The following is a 24,838-nucleotide window of genomic DNA, read 5'->3' as shown; positions in this document are numbered from 1 at the left end:
TCGAAGGCATTTTAAACAACGCCTCGAATTTGCTCTTTACTAAGGACAAAAAAGCGTCGCAGAGGCGAACACTTGAAAAGTTATTGCTTAGTAAAGGATATAAGGTGATGCGCGCCGGATGGCGTAGCAGAAGGCTTTGAAGGCGGCTGAAGGCGCCGGCGCCCTCGTAGCAGTCCTGCTGTAGGCTTGTCGACGGCGGCTGAAAAGACTCCAATAATCCAGAGGATCCAGCGAAGAGAAGGTCTTTGCTGAAGGAGATTAAATCTAAAGAACTCTCATGACGGGCGCCTAATATATAGCCTTAGCCATGCCAATCTTGGCGGGCTCTGAGCTGCTGGCGTGAAGCGCGCTCATTGGTCGCTGCGTTCAGAGTCGCCCCGTCATTGGTTCGAGCAAGTTGCCGCAGCACAGCCAATGACCGAGCTGCCTCGCTCATTGCTGTCTGCTGTGCAGCTGCAATGCGTTTTACATAAAGACTTCAATATTTCTCGAGAAACAGTTTTCCCATAGCGTAAGCTACTTACGCAATAGGAGAGACCTCTCGAGAGGGAACTGGCTCATTTACACACAAAAATGATCTTTTGCCACCACCTGCTGGCTAACATATGTAATGAAAAAAAAATACATGTAAGAGACACACATACAGTAGCTCTTAACACATCTGCACTGCTCTTACACTTTAGTTTAGAAGGGCATGAACACAAGCGGAGTGATATACACACACACAGTGAAGCGTCCGAGTACTGATAGTGTCAGACCATCAGTGCTCATGGAACATCTCTCAGATTCGAGGACCAGAACTATCTGTTGTGTTTGTATATATATATATATATACACTACTGGTCAAAAGTTTTGAAAGACTTGACTGAAATGTTTCTCATGATCTTAAAAATCTTTTGATCTGAAGGAGTATGCTTAAATGTTTTAAATTAGTTTTGTAGACAAAAACATATTTGTGACACCATATTAATTTATTTCGTTATAAAACAAAAATGTAATTACATTTTTTTTTTAATTGATGACTTGGACCAAATAATAAAGAAAAGCAGCCCATAAATGCCCAACAAAGATGGGAACTCTTTCAACACTGTTTAAAAAGTGTGATACCTCAAGAAGTTGGTTGAGAAAATGTCAAGAGTGCATTTCTGCAAATTCAAGGTAAAGGGTGAATACTTTGAAGATGATAAAATATGACACAGTTTTGATTTATATTGGATTTGGTTTAGTCACAACATAATTCCCATAGTTCCATTTCTGTTATTCCATAGTTTTGATGACTTTACTATTATTCTAAAATGTGAAAAAAAAAAAAAATTATAATAAAGAGTTTCAAAACTTTTGACCAGTAGTGTATATTAGATATATATGTTAATGTATTATTTCAGGGTTAAGAACAATGTGATAATATTGACAGAAATCACACACACACACACACACACACACACACACACACACACACACACACACACACACACACACACACACACACTACAGCTACACACACTGCTGGACCTGACTTGGTGCTGGTGTTGACTCCAAGAACTCCTTTATGAGATTGGCTTCTCCCTCCATCTTTCTTGTTTTCTTTCTCTCGCTCTCTCACTCCCTCCCTCAGGAGCAATGCCTGTCTCTCTCTTATTTTCTCATAGTTTCTCACCAGAAAAATGCCATGTTCCAAGATGAAACTCCTATCAGGGGCATAACGCAAATAAAAGATGCTAGAACAAATGTAATAAATATATGACAATGAAAAATGTGATCTTGTAAAAATAAGAAAGCATGAAAAGTGCCATAAATCATAAAGAGGAAAAGAGCAATAGGGGAGGTTTTTATTATCGCTGTGTATGTGTTCTTGCCTCTCCTCACACGACAACGGTATCACCAGGAGAGGGGAGGGGACATTTTCAGCATCACTGCCTCTCTCCTGCAAATGAAGTCATTCACAATGTGATGAAATAGACACTGCACATTACACAAGACAGCATTTACAGTTAGTTTTAACACCTGTGCCGGGTGATCTGATTACAAGTGTTCAGCACTAAATACAGGTGTAAATGGTTTCCAAATGTTGTATGATCGGATTATACAGACCACATTCAGAGGTTGGCAGAAACACATGTAATTACTTTTTTTTTGGTGCTGTCATGCAGTGACATTGAATTTTAACAAGGAGTGAAGCTGCATCTAAATGTGCCTCATACCTGCTGTTTGAGAGGATCACAATGTTGGGGAATATTATTATCAATGTTTGATTGACTGATTTCCTCTCCAACCTCCTCTGAAGGTAGTCTACAGCTGTCATTTCTGAGTTGAAGAAAAACAAAACAATGTTTACTCATCAAATTATAACTTAGAGAATTATCTCTGCATTCAGCTAAGTGTTAGAAGTTTTGCCCAGTCTATGTGCTTGTGTATGTGTGTTTACCTATTAAGGCTGTCAGCAATGCAGTCCTGAGGAACACTGTCCTTATTATTTGTACAGGGACTGTCCTCAGTTTGAGTGAGAGACATTACACCAACAGACCCATCTCAAAGAGAAAGAAAGAGAGAAAAAGGAGGACATGCTAATGTATGAGGACAGCTAATCTGCTAACACAACAAATAAACCCCAACAAAGTTTACTCCACAGCACAAACCTCAGCTTAAAAGGATAGTTCACCCCAAAATGAAAATTCTCTCATGATTTTCTCACCCTCCAGGCATCCCAGATGTGTATGACTTTATTTCTGCTGCAGAACACAAATTAAGAGTTTTAAAAGAATGTTTCAGCTCTGTAGGTCCTCACAATGTGTGCCAACAGTTCGAAGCTCCAAAATCCACATAAAGGGAGCAAAAAAGTAATCCATATGACTCCAGTGGTTAAATGATAAGTGTGGGTGAGAAACAGAGTTGTGTGGACTACTTTTATTTTGGCCTTATGTGGATTTTGGAGCTTCAAAATTTTGGCACCCATTCACATGCAATGTATGGACCTACAGAGCTGAGAAATGATTCTAAAAATCTTAATTTGAGATCAGCAGATGAAAGAAAGACATACACATCTGGGATGGCATGAGGGTGAGTAAATCATGAGATAACTGTCATTTTTCATAGAACACAGCTTTTATACATATTATTCCACAGAGCTAATGTAGGCCTCCCTCACACCCAAATGCAAAAACACATGCAAATACACACCAACATGCTTATAAATATTCCCAGGCAAGTCTACTCACTGGATGTGGCTGTTGTTAGTGGGGCATGTAATATTTTATGAACCTGTAATGGAGCAGAATTTGTGTCACATGTACTCTAAAACAGTATAAAATAGGAAATATTTAAAGGGATAGTTCACCCAAAAATGAATAATCTTTCATTATTTACACATCTTAATGACATTCAAAACTGGTGATTTTATTTCACGTGAGAACCAATGACATCATTGGTTCTCACGTGTCTTGTGACTGATCGGGATGTGCATATGTGTGAAATTTAAGAGCTACAACAGAGGGGAAGACTTTCAGTGTATAACGCCTTAAATGTCTGTCTTTTCCTGAAACAAGCTATCATATGGTTTCTGATGTCTTGAAAAATAGAGCACGAGTCATATAGCCAGTTTTATGATCCGTTTTTATCCTTTTTGAAGCTTGACAGCCACTGGGCACTAAATGCTTTCATGGTATGGAAACAAGCACCTTGAATATTCGGCAAAACAACAGTTTTTGTGATCATCATGAAGGTTTGGAGTAAATTATGACAATTTTGGGGTGGTGAACTATTCCTTTCAAATGAAAACGTATGGAAATAAAAACCTTTTTGTGTGCGCTGAGCCAATATATGTCATAGGGCAACTGAAAGTCAATCCGTTTCAGCCTCAGATACTTTCCTGGTAAACACATAGGGGGTTAAAATTTCATCAGTTAAGTCACAATCGATACAATCTAAACAGCATACACTATATACTGCCTGTTTTTTGTTTGTTTTTTTGAAGTGAAACAGTAAGCATTTGCAACAATTCGTTTCAAACAGTAGTACGCTACTTTGTAGTCACATGACCTCATCACGCTGCATGAGTGGCGTTCATTTATCATGTTTTTTTTTTGTGTAGAAATGTCTTAACTTTAGCCAGTCCAAACAAATAATGAGTCAAAGAAAGAGGTTAAAAATCATAACTGTCATTACTGCAGTGTGTTTGTTACATTCGAAATGAAAGGTCAAAATGTGCACTGCATGGGATACACTATTCTGTGACACGTAATCCACTGTATACTGCATATTTTTTAAATAAATACAGTATGCCATTTGGATATTCTATCTATATCTAGAAAATCTGCATATTGTGCACAGTATACATACTATATACAGCAGAAATAGTTAGAGTAGTATGTTAGTATGTCATTTCAAACATAGCCTTAGCCTCTCTTTAATATGCCCCATGCTGATCGAAGAGCTCTTCATGGACTTAACCAATACAAATACAATTTTAGGAACTAATTCTAGTTTATTATGGACAGTGAACTTAATGCCATCAATTCCAAAAACTGACACTAGTGTGCCGTGAAAGGTTGTCAGGTGTGCCGTGGAAAATTATAAAATTCCACAAAATAAATAAATGCATGAAAATAAAAATATATAATTTCAGGGATTCAAACTCCTCGCTTTTCGGAGACATTCGCCATTTTTAAACCATAATTGGTCACTTCTGTGATTGTGAAGAACAATGATTGATGTGCAAAAGTGAGTGATATTTATATGCATTAAGGGTGTTTCACGTGACTCGCGTCAGCGCTGCAGAATACATTAAAATCTATGAAGTGACGCTACACCAAAGTGTTTTTCCCACACACGGTTTTGCTTCACCAGTAATGTGAATTAAGTATTATAATTTGTGAAGAGACATTGAATGTCTCATAATTTCTTTTATTTAAATATTACCTTATCGTTTACGAATATCAGACACCCCAGTTATTGAACTAATTTAAATTAGAAAACACTTCACACTCCTAAACGAGTCCTTTTATTAATTTCTGCTATTAAAGCACCTGCAAGATTTTTCTCTTTTCCAAATGCATGTTTTCAATGTTTATTGTGTACAACTCCCACTTTTTACATGGCAAACGCTGGTTTCAGCCTCCAGAACTAAATTAAAACTGCCATGAGAAGTCGTCTGTCCGAGACAAAGATGCAAAATCTAATGACAATTGCCTCAGCATCAGCCTCACTTGATGCATTTGATTATGCACAGACGAGCACCCAGTTTAAGTCGATGCGGACCAGGAGGAAGATTTGAGTTGTCGATTGATTTCTGTTCAGTTCATTTTTTACGCGTTTTGTTCATATTTTAATCGTATTTGGTTTTTTGTAATATTGGGTCATTTATATGTTGTGTTTTACTGGCCTCCGCTGTCACTGCGAGGAAAAACATTCATCTGTTGGTGTCTCTGTTGTTCATCTGTTCTCTTCAAAAATAAATAAATGCATAATCTGCTATATGCTCGTCCTGTAAGTTCATGATTAAAAATGAAAATGTGAATGAAAATAAAAGCTATTAAATGTCATACTATCATAAAAATATGAAAATTGAAATGACGGGTAATAATAGATTATGACAGAATTTTTACGACCCTGTCCGACAATATGACGGACGATGAGAAGGTCTAATTCTTGAGGAATCTTTGCATAGCCGAATTTTAAACATTACAAGTAAACACGCTACAAAGACGGACAGAAAACATGGACAAGTTCTTGAAAAGGAAAAATATTGACGGTGGTTAGCATATGTGGGATAGTGGTGTGCCATATAATTTTTTAGTCATAAAAAGTGTGCAGTGGCAGAAAAAAGGTTGGGAAACACTGCCTTACACACACATACAGACACAAACTCACCTACGTGTATAGGTGCAGGAAAGAGGCCATGTTCGTGTTCCTCAGGATCATATTCAAGGCACTCTGTGTTTACTGGTGGGGACAGACTGGGAGTGCTGTGTGGGAGAATAGACAGATGATTTGTCACACTCCTTGTTGAAAGTTCTGTAAATAAAGCCTGCATTAAAACAAATACTCTTAAAACTTGTTTATAAATGCATGAGAGCTTCAAGAGTAAACTCACTCTGCGCTTTTATATACATCTGAGAAAAGCCCTGCCCACTCATATTTCTTGTCAGGTGGCATGGTAGAGCTCCTCTCTGATTGATTGTGTACAGAAACTGATGGATCATGATATGGTGAGGATGGACCGAAGTGTGAATCTGAGGGCTCCTGGCTCTCAGCTACATCTTCTCCCCTGTCTACATGCGCTCCAGCTTTTCTTTTCTTTCCTTTCCGTTTCTCACCTTGAGCAACGGATTCCATTACATAGAGTGCTGTGTCATCACCTCTTTCCCCTTTCCTTTGCTTTTCTGGACACTCTGTGACTCTGTGATGTAAAGGTGCAATTGATAAAGATGGAGAAAAACATGGTGCAGGGGTTTTCTTTGGTCGCCCAGGTCCCCTTCTCTTCACTTTGGTTTCTGGTTTGTTAACATGTTTCCGCTTACACTTGGTATGTGTAGTCTGTTTAGCACAGTCTGAATGAGAAAGGCTGATTTGGGGGACAGTTCTAGGGGCAAAGGGGCTGATAAGAGATTTCTGAAAGAGAGTCTGGCTTATTTTGTGTCTTGCCTTTTTTCCTGCTCTCTCTTGTCCTTCAGTAAAAGAGTAACTACCATGCTGATGGTGTACATGGAAGAGTTGACTGCCAGGCTGGAAACTCTCTGAAATAAATAAATAAAGGTTTTTTTTTTTTCCAACAACATACATGACATCATATCTTTAAATTTAAATAGTTAAAGTTGCTGTGTTATTTCATAACCTTCTTTCTTCTGCTGAACACAAAAAAAAATTTTTTTGAAGAATATTTCAGCTCTGTAGGTCCATACAATGCAAGTGAATGGTGACCAAAGCTTTCAAGCTTCAAAAAGCATATAAAGGCATCATAAAAGTATTCCAATCAACTCCAGTGTTTAAATCCATATATTCAGAAGTGATATGATCAGTGCGGTTGAGAAAACGATCAATATTTAAGATAAAAAAAATTTTTTTACTATCAATCTCCACTTTCACTTTCTTCGTTGTTTGTTTCTGGTGATTCACATTCTTCATGCATATCACAACCTACTGGGCAGGGAGGATCATTTAAAGCAAAAATGACTTAAATATTGTTATTGCAATATCTATTTTTCACCTGCACCTATCATATCACTTCTGAAGACATGGATAGCCACTGGAGTCTTATGAGTGGCAATTAAGCATCCTTTATGTGCTTTTTGGAGCTTCAACATTCTGGTATTCTCTTGCATTATTAAGACAAATAGAGCTGAGAAAATCTTTGTGTTCAGCAGAAGAGAGAAACTCATACACATCTGGGATGGCTTGAGGGTGAGTAAATGATGAGAGAATTTTCATTTTTGGGTGAACTATAACAAGATTAGCTCTATTGCTCATGTAGGAGTGGATGTTTTTGAGAAGTAACTACTATAATCCTGACCATTGGAATTATACTGCTAATATACTCTCTCTTAATGCAAATTCCTCTCCTCCACCAGTATTACTAGTTAGATACGAGCTTCACTGGAGTGCATTCCACAACGAGACAAGCCCTGGGTCCCAGGCACAGTGATTGTGAGATGAAGACAGGGTGTTTGCCCTGTCATTCAGCCCTGCCGCTGAATGCTTGCTCTTTCCCATTCAACCTTTCCAACTCAAACAGAATGGGGTATTTTGGCCACAGGCCGACAGGAGGTCTTTGGCAGAGTCTTAAATGGACATTCTTTGGCAGGAACATGACAAAATAAGCATATAATTCAAAATGGTTAAATGTTTAGCAGAAATCTGTGTGGTTCTCTTTTACAGAAAGACATTTCTGTCTGACTGTGTCTATGGGTAAAGAACATTAAAGTGATAGTTCACAAATCTGTCTTTCTGTCATCATTTACTCACTCTCATGTTGTTCCCTTTGTGTATGACTTTCTCTTTCCGTGGAACACAAAAGGATATGTTTGGTGGATTATTAGTCTCAGTCACCATTCACTTTCAATGCAAGGAAAAAAGATGCAATGTACTGTAAGTGAATGGTGAATGGGCTGAGACTGACATTCCACCTAACATCTCCTTTTGATTTCCGAGGAAGAACATCTTATGAGTTTTTCCATTTCTGCTACGTTACATGATGTTCTCTTTTCCCTTATGCATTAATTTATAAGGTATACCTTTTTGCATAAAAGGTATAAACAGAAAAACTGCAAGCACAAATACAAGCAGACACCACACACTATGTAACATCACATGTCCTTGTGCCACTGCAGAGAGACGTTCTTCACATGCTGGGGTTTGTTTCTTACCATATGTTAACTGGAATTCTATTTAGCCAAATGTGCTTGCTTCTAACGATGTTTCACTTGCAGAGAAAAAAATAGTGAAAGCAGCAACTCTTGTTACTTTTCTTTCAATCTTTTGATTGTTGGGCCTGGGTAGCTCAGCGAGCAAAGACACTGACTACCACCCCTGGAGTCGTGAGTTTGAATCCAGGGCGTGCTGAGTGACTCAAGCCAGGTCTCCTAAGCAGACAAATTGGCCCGGTTGCCAGGGAGGGTAGAGTCACACACAAACTCCTCGTGGTTGCTATAATGTGGTTCTCGCTCTCGGTGGGGCACGTGGTGTGTTGTGTGTGAATGCCATGGAGAATAGTATGAAGCCTCCACATGTGCTATGTCTCAGTGTTAACGCGCTTAACAAGCCACGTCATAAGATGCGCAGATTGACTGTCTCAGACAAGGAGGCAACTGAGATTCTTCCTACGTCACCCAGATTGAGGCGAGTCAATATGCCACCATGAGGACCAAGAGCGCATTGGGAATTGGGCATTCCAAATTGGGGAGAAAATATGTATTTTTTTAATCTTTTGATAGTTTCACACTTCAGTTTCAGGTTGAAGGATCAATACAGCAATAAAGATATTAAGCAAATGTAAATTTAACTTAGTAATCAATTACATTTTCAGATGCTAAACAAATGCTCTTTTGCTGTTCACTTACACATCACTCCATCTTACAGTAACTTATCCAAGAGTACTTTTACCAACAGTGTTACATAATGTTAATAACATCAATGCCAAGATCCTACATAACAAAGCAAATGTGTAACAACATTTCAGCACAAGTGAGACCACATACAGTGCCTCCCAGTAGACCTCTAAACAGATACACTGCCAAAGAAAATCTGTTTAAGCAATTATGCACAGAGCAAAATCAAGCCTGCTCCATTTTAGTATGTAACTAGTAAAACAGTAGGTGATAAATTGGAATAAATTGGAAAAACTAAAACTAGTTGTAAAATATAAGTCTAATTTCAATGTTCAAAGACCGTAGTAATTTCTACAAGCATTCCCAAGCATTTTCAGATTGTTTGCTTATTTCTCACACTGCTCTGTCCATTGTGCCATATCCATCTACAGAGCCATACAGATTACAGGAGTTTGTGACTCTGCCTGTCTATTTCTTGATGCTAAACCAGATCCTGCAGATGAGTCACTACACTTCAGAATCAGATGAAATGTGGTACAAACACGTACTAACCAGTATAATGGAGAACTCCATGTCTAAATAAACGTTTTAATGCAAAGAGGAACTTAGCGATAGATTTAATTAAAATGACTGCTAAAGACCACCCATTTGTAACCTAACTGGTTTACATTTTTTATGAAGGATTTCCAAAACCTTACAATTGTGCTATTACAAATCCTAAATAGAATAGGCCTACTTTTTCCATCCATGACTTCCATCATAGGGTCTGTTCCAAAACCTAGTGAGCTGCATCCAGAGGCATCATAGGCACACTCCTGATGTGAAGGCTGTTAATTATGCTTTATTATTGGCTATAAAAATTATCATCACATGTAACCTTCCTTAAAGAAGGCAATCGCAGAATGCACACTTGAAGAAGAATAAATCCAAGATGGTAGAAATGCAAGGGAAATGTTGACACACCTTAATTTTCCTTGTGCCAAGCCCCCGCCCCAGAAACTTCTGACAACCCCTCCAGATCAGAGACAACCACTTGCCCACCCTAAAGATGAAAATGGGAGAAGAGTGCCATTTGGGCCATGTCCACATTATCCTTTTTTTTTTTGTGGAAAATTCAGTTTCCTAACGTCATTGTTTTCCAAAGTATGTGGTTATGGGAGCATTTTCAAAAGTGTAAATTTTGGGGGGAGAAAAACGCTGTTCTAGAGTGAATGAGACCCATAAACATAGACAAATTAATGTGTTTTCAAAGGAAAATGTATGTGTGCATGTGGCCTTGATGGCATCTGGATGTGCTGCCAATGAAGATCATTCCAAATGGCTCACTTGAGAAGTTCCATGACCATGCTGTTGCCTATGAAGGCAGTAAGCAGCAATGCAGCTCAGTAAGTTTTAAAGCAGACCCATAGTTCTCGGTTTGTTACAATGTTTACAAACAAAAATCTTCTCATTCTCTCTCACCTGATAATATTTTGTCTCCAGCAGAGCAAGGCTCCTTGATCAGTGTTCTTCCAGGTCTCATCAAATCTTTTGAAGTACAATGAACTTCACCAGTGCCCCTCTGGACGGTCTGTCGACTGTACGCGCTGCTGATTAGGTTGGGATTCTTTAGGAAAGTGTGATGGCGGATTGTTCTTTTTAATAGGGGCGGTGATGGAATGTCTTTATCACTCTCTGGACCTTCTATAGTGTCTTCCTCCTCCTGGTACCCTGACTTAGCTTCTTGGTTTAGGTTGCTGTTACTCTGTTCAACTGGAACACTCCCTTTCCACCTCCATGGATGCTGATGCTCTGTCCACCTAACCTTTGGTATCGTTTTCAGGTGTGCTGGTCCTATATATGATGGGAGTGAGGTTTTGTGTTTGTCTGCTTTATTGGTAAGCATTGAGAAAGAGCATGGGGAATTAGAGGACGAAGCTCTTCTGTTTAGATTATCTTTTCTGAGTCTACTTTGTCCTAGCAAACACTCTAATCCTTCTCTCTCTCTTCTTGTACTACGCCTGTCATCAACAAGCATTTTATCTCTGCCCTGCTCTCTGTCATCTTCCCTTTGCCAGCTATTTATCCTGAACCAGTCACTTGATGGATGAGAAGTTACATTAGAGTATGTCCCCTCTGCCTTCCCTCCACAAAACACAGAGTCACGTCTCAGACACTTGTGCTTCCTTTTATGGAACTTTGTTGGGCTTAAAATAGGAGTTTTGGAGTAGGGGTGCACATAAGAGGCTAAAAAAGGTGAAGAAGGGTAAATAGTTGCAGATGCAGGGTATCCTCTGTAAAGTCCAAAACCAAATGAGGTGGTTGAGAGAGGCATTTTGTAGGGTGGGTAGTAACATCCAGTTCCTGACAGTGGAAACCCGAGTTTGTGTACCACCGGACAATGTGTGACAATATGTTCACTTGGCTCTGAGGGGCACCTGTTGTTTCTTTTAAAATCAGCCATTCTGACATAATGCCGAGAGTCACGGGAAAAGTCAGAATGAGGTGAGTAGTAACCGCTGAAGTTGATTTGAAACATGGCAGGGTGGTGAAGGTTTTGAGGCAGACACTGAAGAACATGATGGTGACCTTTCCCTTTCATACTCTTACTTCCACCAGTTTTCACTTCATTCCCTCCCTGAGCAATATGATGCACAATACGAATCTCACTGAGTCTGACCACCAAGTCCTCAATCTCTGCTAGAAAGGCTGGGTCTTGCCTTTTGGCCCTGAGTTGATGACATTTTCTCTTAAATGTGTGTTTATGTGTCCTTATCTTTTCACGGCTCAAGCAATTATTACCTTTTCTATGGCACTTGTGTTTGAGTAGTTCTTGCTCCATCAAAACGGATCGGGCAAGATGTGCCGTTCTGCAGTCTTGCATCCCAACAGAGCCTAATTGGGTTGTGGCTGGAGGGAGTGGTGTTGATTGCAAAGAGGAATGAGATTTAGATTTTTCTTCAAGCATTGCTTTAACTTTCTGGGAACTTGTTACCTTTGGAGCAGAATGTGGACCGTACTCACAGTTGCCAGGATAAAGCTTTTTTCGGAAAGAACCAATAGTGGTCGAAGAGGACTTAATATATTTAAATAAGTTGGGGGAGCTACTAACAGCAGACTGACTATCAAATGAATGGATTTGTTCCCCAAGAGTGGACCAAGAGTTCAACTTATTTGAAGACTTTATTTTCTGAGACTTTTGAAGCAGAATTTGTTCAGAGACTTGGCAAGAATTTTCCCTTTGAGATTTAGGTTTACGACCTCTCCTCTTTCCTATGTAGATAGTTCCATGTTTGCTCACATTAATTTGTGGACCAAGTTTCCCCCCAAAAGATGATACAAGAGAGGATAAAGAGTGTGTAGCATCTGAAACTGAACCATCTGCATCTCCAGCATTATTTTTTTGAGCAAAATGTGCTTTGCGACATTGTCTTTGCCCTGAAAGAAATTGTGTGAGCACCTGATCCTTCTTCTTCACTTTCATCTTATTGATATTTTTCATAATTGTTTTCATTATCAATCTATTTCTTTTGCTGGACATTGGAGTGTCTTTAGCTTTGAACAAGGTGGGTTTAAGATTATCTTCTGCCCCCTTCTTCACAGACGTGGAGTATTGTGACTCAGAACTCTGTGCCTGAACAGAGAAGGAACGTTTGGGGCAATCTCGTTTTCTTTGCATGGGCTTTGGGAGTTGCATGTCAATCTCTGGGTCAGGGAAATGAGAGTGTTCACGTATGGGGATCTTATTAGGTGTACATCCCTGAGAAGATTCATCCAACCTGATCATTTTTGGGCGACCTCTTCTCTTGGGCTGCGGTTCAAGGGCTGAGATTTCTGATCTGAGTGATGGATTTTGCAGTTGTTTAGATTTAGGAGTTCGTCCAACTGTTCCCGGTTTGCACTGCGGTGATGATAATGCTTTTGAGGACTTCATGGAAGGTATTTTTTTAAGTTTAAATGTTTGGGACATACATGCAGTGGAACTAACATTAGCAGTCTTCACCAGATCCATCGTCTCCATTTTGTCTGCCATCTTTGTAATTTTAACAACTTTCTGTTTCTTCTGTGGGTTGGTGTTTTGCTTGGGTTGTGAAGGCTCATCACTTGATGATTTGTCTGTGAAAGAAATATCAGTTTTAAATTGTGAGTCCGCACAGATGGTAGTTTGAGAGGAACACTGTTCTTCTCCCTGGTTTAAGCAGTGCCTATTTCTCTTTTTATTCTTGTCAATGATATGCCCTACCCTGCTGCAATCCTTTGGCTGGACATCAACAGGGATAGTTTGGGCAGGTTCCATGGCCTTTTTTTTGGTGCCATCTATGTCTCCACTTTCATTATGCTTTTTGTTCCTCCTTCTCTCTGGTAACTCTGGTGTACAAGTGCTGTTTTCAGGAGTTGATGAAACAGCATATTTATCTAAAGCAGGAAGGAGTGATGGTTTTTTGATAGAGGAACTTGGCTGATGCACTAAATTGTTTTCCTTACTCTTTTTACTGTTTACCCTACTATATGTGTTTTTGGAACCTGTAGAATTTCCATCATGTTTGCCATCCTCTTTTCCATTCCCATTCAAAACATTTTCAACATTACTCTCCCTGATTTTGAAAGTTTCCTTTGGAGGGTAGGATTGCTTTAGGGGCAGTAAATCCTCACTACAAGATATTGGAAACAATGTTCGTTCACTGACATTTTCTAGACTGGAAGAAGACTTCTGAGCTTTCAGCGTCATATTCTTTGAACTGAGGGAAGCAGTCACTGTTGCCCCGGTAGGGAGATCTTCAACCTTTTCTCTTTCAACATTTAAAAATTGGGTGCCATCTTGTGGACTGGAGTTTTGTTGTAATGAGGAGGGTGGAGAAGGTGCAACTGGAGGCTTTAGTGGGGTGGAAGATGTTATCCTGTCGGAAAGGAGTACTTTGCTTTCTGTCTGTGGTTGAAATGCATACGAAGGTCCATCTGATGTTAATAATGACTTTGAGTCTGTCTTCCTTGACTGTTTTGATGTAGCCTGTTGGAAAAGAGGACATGTGCTGACCAGAATTTGTCAGGAAAACTTTCAAGGTTCTTAGTCATTCAGGTTACTGTAGGATATCTTGTAAAATTAAGTTAAAGGCAGCTTGAACTGGCTGTAAATTTGGAGAAATTGCCACAGTCATCAGACAGGCTCCATTAACTAATGCCTTTGACTCAATTTCAAAGACATTCTTATCATTATATATCACTCAGAGCCATGGTAAATTAGGTTTTCATTTCTTCTTATTTAGTACTTTCTGAATACCCACTCTGTTGCATTACAATGATAGGAGAGAGGTCAGAGTTTTAGAATGGATTTGAGTAAACAAGATAGAGGAGAGAAGGGAGAAAGAAAATCATAGATCGAGGTAGGTGGAAATCTATGGAAAAGACTGACAAACCGAATATGAAACATGACACTGACACTTGAACAAAAAGAAACAAATGAAGGACATTGTATTCAAAGAAAAGCACAAAGTAAATGGGAAGAATATATTTAGCAGGCTTTCTCTAACTGTTTGTTGAACCAAAAAAAAAATGGATAACAGAAAACAGATGACTTCCAACTGCATGTTTCTTTGTGCATGTATGCGTGTGTATGCGTGAAAAGGGGTTACAGAAATAGTTACAGAAAGAGAAGATAGAGTGAGTAAAAGAGAGAGAGAGAGTGCATGAGGGAAAATGAGAGGATGTAAAAATAGATTCAAAGTGTCAATCTGCTGGTGGCTAAAAATGGTCAGATACAAATATTACCAAAAACTGGTAACTATATTTTTAAAGAACTTCAAGCGGAAATTGGACATTACACTAAGATTAATTAAAAAGAATCTTCTTCAGAAAAATTAATATAATCTTAAAAACATGGTTATGATCCACTGCATTATTTGAGGGCAATGTACATTTTCAGTCAGACATATAGGTATTGATACATAATCTAACTGTTCATGTACAGAATTATGAAGGACACGAAAGAAAGAAAGAAAGAAAGAAAGAAAGAAAGAAAGAAAGAAAGAAAGAAATGCTTACCTTTTTAGTGGCTGTATTGACAGGTGCAGAGTCAGCCTTTTTGGATGAGGTGGGCAATGGATTTGACAGATTCGAAATTGTGGAAGCTTTTGAAGAAACGCAATCTTTGTTATCTTTTTTCTGAGTCTCTCGATGTGACTTGTTGGCCCCTGTGTTCTGAGAACTGGAAGCTTCAACTCCACATGAACCATAGCCATCTCCATGTGTAGGCCTCTGAGAGACCCTTACTGTGGGCCTGCAAATAAAGTTCTCAAGGCTCTTTGGAGGCTTCTTGGTTCGTTTAGCTCCAAACCCTAAATTCATTCTTATATCCCCCTCTGACTGGTCAGACTCTATTAACTCCTCCTGCCTGGTCAGTTGCTGCTGAAGCTCACTATTAGTGCTCTTTGAGGAAGCTTCTCTTTCAGCCACCTTGGTTTTCCTCATCTTCTTCCTGTCTTCAGTCCTTTCATTCTGTTCTTCTCTCTCCGGTCTTGGTGGAAGTGCTGTCTTTTGCTTTTTCTTATCCATTTGTACATTCAGAGTAAAAAATCTTCTTCCAGGTCAGATGCGGATGTTTCGTTGCACAATAATAATAGTTCAACTTAAAAGAAGAAGTGATGTTTTTCTGGCTGATTCAATGCTCTTCTATCTTCTTACTTGACTTGAGGGAGTATTAAGGTGTTGGTACCATGGAAGGGGCTATAAGATAGAGAGAAATATTAGGCACTTTGTTTACTTTGAAGTCAGATAATGAGAACACAGCATTCAAAGTATTTTATAAAAAAACCTAAACACAATGTGAGAAGATTAGAAACAGAGAAAGTAAAACAGGGAATACAACTACACAAACCACTTACATGCAGCTCTTTCCCAAACAAAATGCAACTTCACATTCAACTATCAAGTTACTAGTGATGGGATTATCAGGAATTGGAACAATTCCAGTTCCGATTCCTCTTAACGATTCAGATTCCTTAATGGATTTATTAATGATTTTCACTTTCATGAAAATATTTCAAAAAACATTTTTATTGCATTTACTGCCTTCAGCTGTCTATGCCAAAAGAGGACATAATTTAATATTCCAATAGAGCAGATAAAACAAATCAGAGATGCATTTAATACAGTTATTGTGTTTCACACTGTAGATTCAAAAGAACTGGCTCATAAGCAGTGTCGAGTGTAATCTGATTACCAACTAATTTGTTTCTGTAATCAAATTACTTTGTCAAAAAGTGGTGTAATGCTTTGCAATTTAAATTCTTGGACTCAGATTATAGTTACTGACTTTCAATTAACTTGATTGGATTACACATTTCTAAAATAATTGAATAGTTTATAATACATTTAAAACATTAAATAAGTACATATGTACATCTGTTTGTGTAACAGCTGAAGGGACAACAACAATTAACAAGGAGGAAAATATACATTGTTTTGACTACACTGAGCAGAAAAAAATACTTTCTGTGAAGTGTTTTAGAAAGTAAATTAAAAGTAAAGTTAAGTAAAAATAGTAATGTGCTTACTTTTCCATTATGAAATCATTAAAGTAATCTGGCTACAATTTTAGACAACTAATTATGTAATAATTATCTTGACAAAGCCAACATACTGTTACAGTATTCTACAAACTTGGGTTTGTAGAATACTGTAAAAATCCCTAAACCGAAACCAAAATTTCTTCCACCACCTTCACTTGAGCTTTCAATCTACATCCACCTAACCTGGTACAGCAGGAGAAAACAATGGCAGTGATTGGAAAAACACCCATGAAATGACATGAAGAAAAAATCTAGTAATTGCTTTTGATCCATTCCAAGTTCCAGGAAAATTGTATATAGATCTTAATCAACACAAATAATGGCAAATTTGACTTTCGCGTACATTTAAGTATATTTTATTCATGTTTCATCTTCGTACACCAGCGAGTCTGATGTGTGACAGGATTGTACACACGCCCAGCAGTACATCATCCTAAACTGTACATCTCTCAGAAGTTACAAATCTGTTTGTTTTGTTTTCTGGTTGGATTTGGAATGCATTTCTGCCCTCCCATTAAGAACATGGATATTTTATCAGACTGTTTCTGGTTTCTCCATTCGTTGTGCTAACAGAGAGACCAGCTCAGAACTACTTCAAAAAATGGCGTAATAAGGGCATATTCGCTCAGTGAATAATGACACAAAAAATGTTGCTGTAAAAATGTCAGACAACTTTATCCTAAACAAGCACTCAAGTAAAACTCCTTCCTAGGGCTGGGACAAAAATACGTCGACGCAAAATATGCGCGTCGATTCGTCGGACCCAAAACAAAGATGGCGGCGCCGGAGCGTAGTAGCAACACGAGTGGCTCCTCAGACTATCAGAAGTGCAAGGCAGCATGCACTCGTTCCTCTAAAGTATGGGAATTCTTTAATTTAAAAGGAAACAATTCCGTGATATGTCGTCTTTGCAAAATGGAGATGGCCTTCCATTCTAGCACCACGGCAATGCACCAGCACCTTAAGAGGCGCCACCCGGTTGCAGCTGCAGATGACAGAGCACCGTAAGTTTTTTTTCAACTCCCCACTTTGCACTCGATGTATATAATACGTTGTCGACACCTAAAGTTTTCGCTTATAGCTATTAATAATGCGCTTATAGCTATGAATGTCGTGAAAAATACATAGAGGACACTGACAACGCGCTGACAGACAGGACCAAGCAGGTAAAATTTAATAAAGTCTCAACTTTCAAATTTGGTCATTCAAAGAAAATTAAACCATACTATTTTGGCCTACTATTTTGTGGCTCTTTAATGTGTCGTGACAGATTGCCTCAGTTAAAGCTGCTCGTGAACCGATCATCTTTTCCTTGGTTAATTTATAGCATCAAATATAACATAAATGTAGCCTACATCAGAAGGACTGTTGTTTTAACCGCGGAAAGATGTCAGTACAGTAGCCTACAATCCATTATTCAAATTCAAATCCACCGACGTTAATCTTCTCTCTCCTGACTACTTTGTCGGACAAAAATGTCGGACAAAGAGTATTATGATTGATTGATCAGATCGCCAGTCAATCAAACACCCGGCAAATGTTTTTAACATTTTATACACCCCCACCCCCGATGAAACCGGTATTACCGGTGTTGTCACAAGTCGATTAATCGAATCGAAATCGAGTCGGACTGGAAAAAACGAATCGTTAGATTAATCGATGCATCGAAAAAATAATCGTTAGATTAATCGTTTAAAAAATAATCGTTTATCCCAGCCCTACTCCTTCCTCACTACAATTCAATTCACTAACATAAAAGACTTGATATTCAGCATGAGCATGGGAAAAATATGTTTTCCAGTAATTGTTGAGAAGAGAAGTAGGTTAGCCAGCGAGTGTCACCTTTCAGTCTGACTCTATAAATCACTAAACCTAAGTGATACGGTACACAAACAGCATGATAGATCTCAATCTCCCATAGACCTGTTCCCTCGGGACATACCCATAAAAATCCCCTTCAACTTCATTCTAGAAATGCTGGCTGAAACTCTGTTTTGAGTTGTCTGAAAGGCAGGTGCTTTCCCACACAGAGTGAGGTCATTATGATGGAAGATTCAGATTAATGACCTCAGTGTGTTAACTTCCACAGGAGACCCATAAAAACCCAGCGACTGACCTCCAGGCAAAAGGGAGGAACACTCTAATAAAGGCCAAAATCAGTAGCCTGAGCCATCTGTGGGCTGTTGACTTGATTCAGTCAAATAATTTCCCATATCAACACTTACTAACTCATACACTCTTGTCTGACTACAAGGTAAAGCTTCCCTAGCTGATCTCCACTTCTTACTATAATCATTATAGAAATGTTTTAATGACAGGCTCTAGCTAGAAAAAGAAAAATGCCTCCAGTGGGTTGTTTCAGTCTTGCCTAATTCTTATTAAGAGGATACAATCTAGAAGTTTCAGTTGATGAGTGCAATCTTCTCAGCTCCCCCTTTAGGATTTGGTGCTAAGAAAACAATCCCAATTGAACACTTGAAAAGGAAAATGGGAGCAACATATAATGTGTGTGTGTGTGTGTGTGTGTGTGTGTGTGTGTGTGTGGAGTGCAGAAGAGGGAGTTATGTGGCTGTTAGTAGCACAGTTCAGAAGCAAAGTGAGAAGGACGTTTAAGGGTTTTTCTCTCCCTGTGACATACACCTACTTTTAAGCATTTACCACAATCATTAATTTTTCCTGTTCCTCCTATCCACAACTTTCCTTTGACCTCAGTTCCCTTTGCTTGTTTTTCCTCTCATTTCATTTACTTTATTGTTGGTGTGGTTCATACTTTTTCCTTTCAATATATAATTAGTTCTCTCTTTTACATCTTCTCATCTCTAAGGCATTCACAAAGCAGACCACACTGAACAGTGGTTAAATAAGTCACTGTTTCCAAGTGAATCAAAACCATATGCTCTCCCTGACTATCTTTTTGTTCAGTACTGCTGATTCAAGTCTTTGCAAACAAGCAAAAAATCCACTCAAACAATCACTCATCTTATCATCTCATGGTAACTTGTCTTTCTTTCCCAGCTCTCTTTTTACCAAAACCTTTTTTTTTTTTTTTTTTGCTCTTTTTTTTTATTACTAATGAAAATTGCATCTTGTATGTGCTCTTGATACAGCCCTTTGGCATCAAGTGCAATGAGTCTCCAGGAACTTATAAGGTTTCACTATGTTTCAGGTTATGTGTGTTATCTCAGTACTATCTGTTATGTTACTGTTCAACCCAATGTGGTCTTCTGCCCTCTTATATACTTTAACTGGTTAGTGTTAACCTGTATACTGTTGTCTCAGTCAGGCAGAACTGTTAAGATCTTCCTCAGGTTCACTCATTAAGCAGATTCAGCCAAATACTTTTAGTCCATCCAATGTGAAAGTATACATTATTTTTAAGTGCATTATAAAGGATAAACTAAACAACATCACTGAGCACTGTCCATGCATTATTTGGCAACAGAAAGCATTTCTCACTGGTAATACTAAAGGGTTCCCTTACCAAATTTTGCCATCAAATCCAACTGCTAAAATGTGAAAATACAAAGGGACACACTGGTTTCAATTCTATGGGCTCCTCTGTGACCTATATTTAGCCTGGTGCTCCAAAAATAGCTGAAAAAAGGAGAGCGTTATATGATGAGGAAAAATATCAACATAGATATGGGCAGTCAGTTAGAAGCCAGTGACAATAATGTTTTTATTGGCTCGCTGCTAAAGCAAACAAACACAGCATAGCGATGCAGAATGAACACTACTTGATTGATGGACCATATAAAGGATGTAATAGGACACTGCTCCGTCACTGTTGATAGAATTAAATGGAAAAGCGCACAGGTTTTCCAGTGAAAGGGAAACAGAAATGTAAATACGATCATGTTACCTACAACTGGGCTTCCCCAGATATCGATATAAAGTTGTCTGGACAAAAATTCGATACCGAGATTGCGTCCCATACAACACACATAGATTGTTTCTAGTCATCATCTGAGCTGTTATAAGCTAAACTGTATAACCGTTACTATTTGAAGACCCACAAATAGTGTTCCGCGCGTACATAACGATAAAAAGTATTCGTGCGCGGGGGCCTAACAGATGAATGTCCTGTTCCAAAATACATTTTTATTAAGCAATGGGTGTAGCACACTCCAAATAATGTGCTCTAAAACTCGTCGGGGATTTAAGAAAACAATAACAATCAATCCATAGTGTTTAACGAAATTAAATTTGACTTACCTAAGTCGCAAACAGGACGTATCGCAAAAAGGAGCAGCTAAATAACAAGTGTGCTCAACGAGCAGAAACGATAAATGGAGGGATGTTGCGTGTCCACTGCGCGAAACGAAGGACCCGTGAAGATGAACATTGTGCAACACCATACGATACTCACGTCCCCCCTTCTTCTTGTCGTCGCCCCCCTGTTTCAATCCGTCTCTTGCGCAGTTGTTTTATATTAAAAGCATACTCGTACATTGTGTACCAGATAGCCACAACGCAAGTTAACCGAGGAGGGGAGACGAAGGAGAGGAATGACCATGCTGGATGTGCTCGGTTACTGAGCTGATGTCCTCAACTTGTGCTAAATTTACCCACCAATAACACGAGAAAAGAATCATGTAAGCAGCAGCATGTCGGACCGCCTGTTTTATCACCCTAGCGGATGCTGTTTTATCGGCACTATCAAAGTCCGGATCAAAGCTGAACATTAACAGTCAATCATGTGTTAGAAAACGATATTGAATAATCTATACGCGAAATGGCCGACATTCAAATGATACACAATGATGTAATTTAAATTTCATTACGGGCCATCATGCGCCATTACAGTGAAAAATATGTTATTACATATATAGCCTATATATATATATAAATCACTTCAGACGTTCAAACCTACTGGAAAAGGTTTGGCCCTAAAAATCTGATGAAGTGTTCAGCCAACACCTATTCTGTATCTTTCCTAAAAACTAGCGACGTTTAGAAGTGCTGTACGTTATTCTGTAGACTATTGCAATATGGTTCTGATTACAAATTGGACGACTAAAACTGTAGTCAGTAACGTAATCCCTTGGATTAACTTTTTATGGTAATCTAATTTGATTGCTTTCGAGTTACTTTTGGATTACTTGTTGGATTAATTTTCTGAATTTTTGTCTACTTGATGTCACATGCATTTGAGTAGAACAACTTCCATTTGAAATAATGATAAATAATGCTTAAATGCTTGAAAGAATCATTATTTAATGGATCAAAATATGAGAATTTATATGATTTTGTCTATGTGTGTGTGTTTTCATTTTAAATGTCTTTTTCTGTGAAACAAAAAGGCACTTAATGTTCTCACTCTGGCAGTTTTGGCATTACAAACGCCATATATTTGCAAATCAACGTCACAAAACAAAAACCTACTCAAAAGTTGTCGTAAGAGCACATTATTGGACATATGTGATGCCATATAGGATACAAAAGCAATTAGTGAAACTAAAACGAACACTACCACACTAAGGCTATCGGTTCGTCATTTACATGTGGATTACTGCTCGGCATTCAGTGTAATTATGACTGTTGTGGCTAGTCAAGAAATGAATATGTAATCATGTAATTCATAAAACAATAACTGTAATCTGATTTAAAGTATTTAAAAATGTAATCTGAATCAATTCAGATTACATGTAATCTGTTACTACCCAGCATTGATAACAACATGCAACATAATATTAAATGCCAACTAGTGACCTATAGGTGCACAATACACTGGACATACTGCTAAATAAACAAGGTACATCAGTTATATTTATGATATGTAATAATAACGTTCTATTCATTAAATCTTCACAGAAACGTGACTATTACCTTTTTGATTTGTAAATACATTATTGTTTAATTATGTAATTTTTTTCTAGATAAACTGACCTTGTGCTAAAATGTAAAAAAGAATATAAGAGAGTTCACAGGGTTTTTTTTTTTTTGTATTAATAACTTCTAGAATATTTAGAATATTTGGGCAATGCCAAGTTTGGATGATATTCAGTAGAAACTGAAAGCATTTTATGTTTTTTGACTGCATTTTATGTAGTCAAATGTTTTCATGGTGTTTTTCCGTGGTGTTTTTCTATCACGTTTCTTTCTGGCTGTCTGCAGCTGTGTCTCGTTTGGAAGACTGCGTGCTAGGTAGGACGTGTCCTTTGAAGGCTGCAGTATACAGAGGGTTTTGTATGTGCCAGCACCACTGGCATTTTCTTTAGTATAAGTTCCTATTGCATTATGATTTGTCTACAAGAACTGTTTAGACAAAATCCTAAATGTTTGATCTGAGTTGCTAATTGCTGTTTAAATTGGCTTAGAGATAGGGTGAGGAGCTCAGTCATTCGTGAGGAGCTCGGAGTATAGCCGCTGCTCCTTTGCGTCGAAAGGAGCCAGTTGAGGTGGTTTGGGCATCTGGTAAGGGTGCCCCCTGGGCGCCTCCCTAAGGAGGTATTTCAGGCACGTCCAGCTGGGAGGAGGCCTCGGGGAAGACCCAGGACTAGGTGGAGAGATTACATCTCCACACTGGCCTGGGAACGCCTCGGGGTCGCCCAGTCAGAGCTGGTTAATGTGGCTCGGGATAGGGAAATTTGGGACCCCTTGCTGGAGCTGCTGCCCCGCGACCCGACATCGGATAAGTGGTTGAAGATGGATGGATGGATGCAGGGGCGAAAATTTCATTAAAATGTTGGGGGGGACAATAAACATAACAATTTTCAAGAGCAATTTTTGAAGGGGACACCAAGGTTTTTTTTGTTGTTGCCCCGTTTGCATTTGTATTATTTTATTTCTTAAACATTGTTTTAAGAATATATCATTATATTATTTACAATACACATATTTTAATGATATTTTAGGGGGGGACAACCCTCAGATGGGGGGGTCCTGACCTCCCCGACCCCCGCGCGATTTCCGCCTATGGATGGATGCATGTTCTTAAAAATATAATAAAGTGTGTTTCTTCAAGCCTGTGTCTTTGTGTCTAACAGCATTTCTTGTCATGTTTCACTCTGAGATGTCTTGCAGGTCGACAACCACAGAGGCGGATAGACGAGCAAAATTACCTGCCTCTGTGCATGAAATAGACAACCCGCAATTGGCAGGTTGTGACTCGAGCAGGTACTAATTTAACATCCTGTGCTACTATTTAACATTTTTGCTGACTTCCCAGCTCCATAGTTTTGTCATTTCCCGATATTGTTGAACATCGCCTGTCAATAAGTCTTGATATCGGCATCGGGGTATTTGTCAGATATCATTGTTTTCCAATTACATCGCCCAGCCCAATTATGAATAATTAAAAGTCCTGCGTTATGCACCAAATCTTTTGGGGGTTTGGTTGAACAACAAATCTGGAATTTTGCTCAGTTTGGACTCTTGCTGCTTCTATGTCTGTGCCGTCACAGTAAGTACTAAGACATTTTTTTAACATTCAAAAAAGCTATTTTAAAAAGTGATGATTAATCAGTTATTGGCCGTTTCCACCATGCCAGATTTACCTTCAGATACTGAACCCACAGTTTTTTCATCTTGTCATGTAATTGCTCATTGGTTCTTTGGTATCCACAAGCACAAAGTTAGTTGCAAATCTTATCAAATATCTTGTAGTTCTTGTGTGTTGTATCCAGTTGTTCCTGTATACTCTCATCTGCCCACATTTCCAGTAAACACTGCACCTATGGCGTTGAGCAAAATTATCCCTTTGACCAATTGTATCAATGACATCATGTTTCGAGTTCCATGCTGATGTTAGCGATCACACTAGATGCGTACTGTGCCTGAGCCAACAGAACAGTGCCCGAGCCCATCTCTTCAAGTGGACAAAGGCACGGTTCAGCCTACCATGCCTGGGCACGGTATGGAGTGATCACACTAGTCAAACAAACTGGAATTTGGGGGTCAAACGTGCTCGGGCACAGTACAGATTGCCTAGTGTGTGTGCACCCTAAGTTAACTGTGCCTTAAGCAGCTTGGAAAATTCCAGAAAATGGTGTCAATCCTTTAGGCAATTAGACAATTAGCTTGCTGATAGGCTAATCTGAGTCTTTTTTAGGTGTACCTGTGGATGTATTTTAAGGCATACCTTCAAACTCAGTGCCTTTTTGCTTGACATCATGGGAAAATTAAAAGAAATCGGCCAAACCTCAGAAAAAATTGTTTGGACCTCCACAAGTCTGGTTCATCCTTGGGAGCAATTTCCAAATGCCTGAAGTTCATCTGTACAAACAATAGTACACACGTATAAACAATATGGGA

The 24,838-nt window shown here is 38.8% G+C and overlaps 1 protein-coding gene and 1 long non-coding RNA gene across 10 annotated transcripts in view; one reads left to right on the top strand and one right to left on the bottom strand.

Moving 5' to 3' along the window:
* LOC127658200 (histone-lysine N-methyltransferase ASH1L-like) overlaps nt 1-21,427 on the bottom strand; it is a 35,544-nt gene extending 14,117 nt beyond the window's left edge. Inside the window, exons 1-11 of one of the 6 annotated variants that reach the window (XM_052147350.1) lie at nt 20,798-21,427; nt 15,057-15,737; nt 10,500-14,025; nt 6,089-6,731; nt 5,866-5,960; nt 3,792-3,865; nt 3,216-3,258; nt 2,426-2,528; nt 2,202-2,304; nt 1,857-1,924; nt 1,513-1,688 (exon numbers count right to left, since the gene is read on the bottom strand). In XM_052147350.1, the coding sequence (XP_052003310.1) occupies nt 1,513-1,688; nt 1,857-1,924; nt 2,202-2,304; nt 2,426-2,528; nt 3,216-3,258; nt 3,792-3,865; nt 5,866-5,960; nt 6,089-6,731; nt 10,500-14,025; nt 15,057-15,566 (5,341 nt within the window). In that variant the 5' untranslated portion in view covers nt 15,567-15,737; nt 20,798-21,427. Of the gene's footprint in view, nt 1-1,512; nt 1,689-1,856; nt 1,925-2,201; nt 2,305-2,425; nt 2,529-3,215; nt 3,259-3,791; nt 3,866-5,865; nt 6,010-6,088; nt 6,732-10,499; nt 14,026-15,056; nt 15,738-20,797 lie in introns of those variants that run through there. The other 5 variants (XM_052147351.1, XM_052147356.1, XM_052147352.1 and 2 more) reach the window with 5 other exon arrangements.
* Nucleotides 21,428-22,616: 1,189 nt separating this feature from the next.
* The window catches only part of LOC127658213 (uncharacterized), a 4,264-nt gene continuing 2,042 nt past the window's right edge, over nt 22,617-24,838 (top strand). For all 4 annotated transcript variants that reach the window (XR_007972373.1, XR_007972372.1, XR_007972371.1 and 1 more), the window contains exon 1: nt 22,617-24,838. This exon is cut by the window's right edge. This is a non-coding gene — a long non-coding RNA (uncharacterized LOC127658213).

This window comes from Xyrauchen texanus, chromosome 17, assembly GCF_025860055.1.
Source record: "Xyrauchen texanus isolate HMW12.3.18 chromosome 17, RBS_HiC_50CHRs, whole genome shotgun sequence".
NCBI classification, from domain to species: domain Eukaryota; kingdom Metazoa; phylum Chordata; class Actinopteri; order Cypriniformes; family Catostomidae; genus Xyrauchen; species Xyrauchen texanus.
This window is presented reverse-complemented; position numbering and strand designations above follow the sequence as displayed.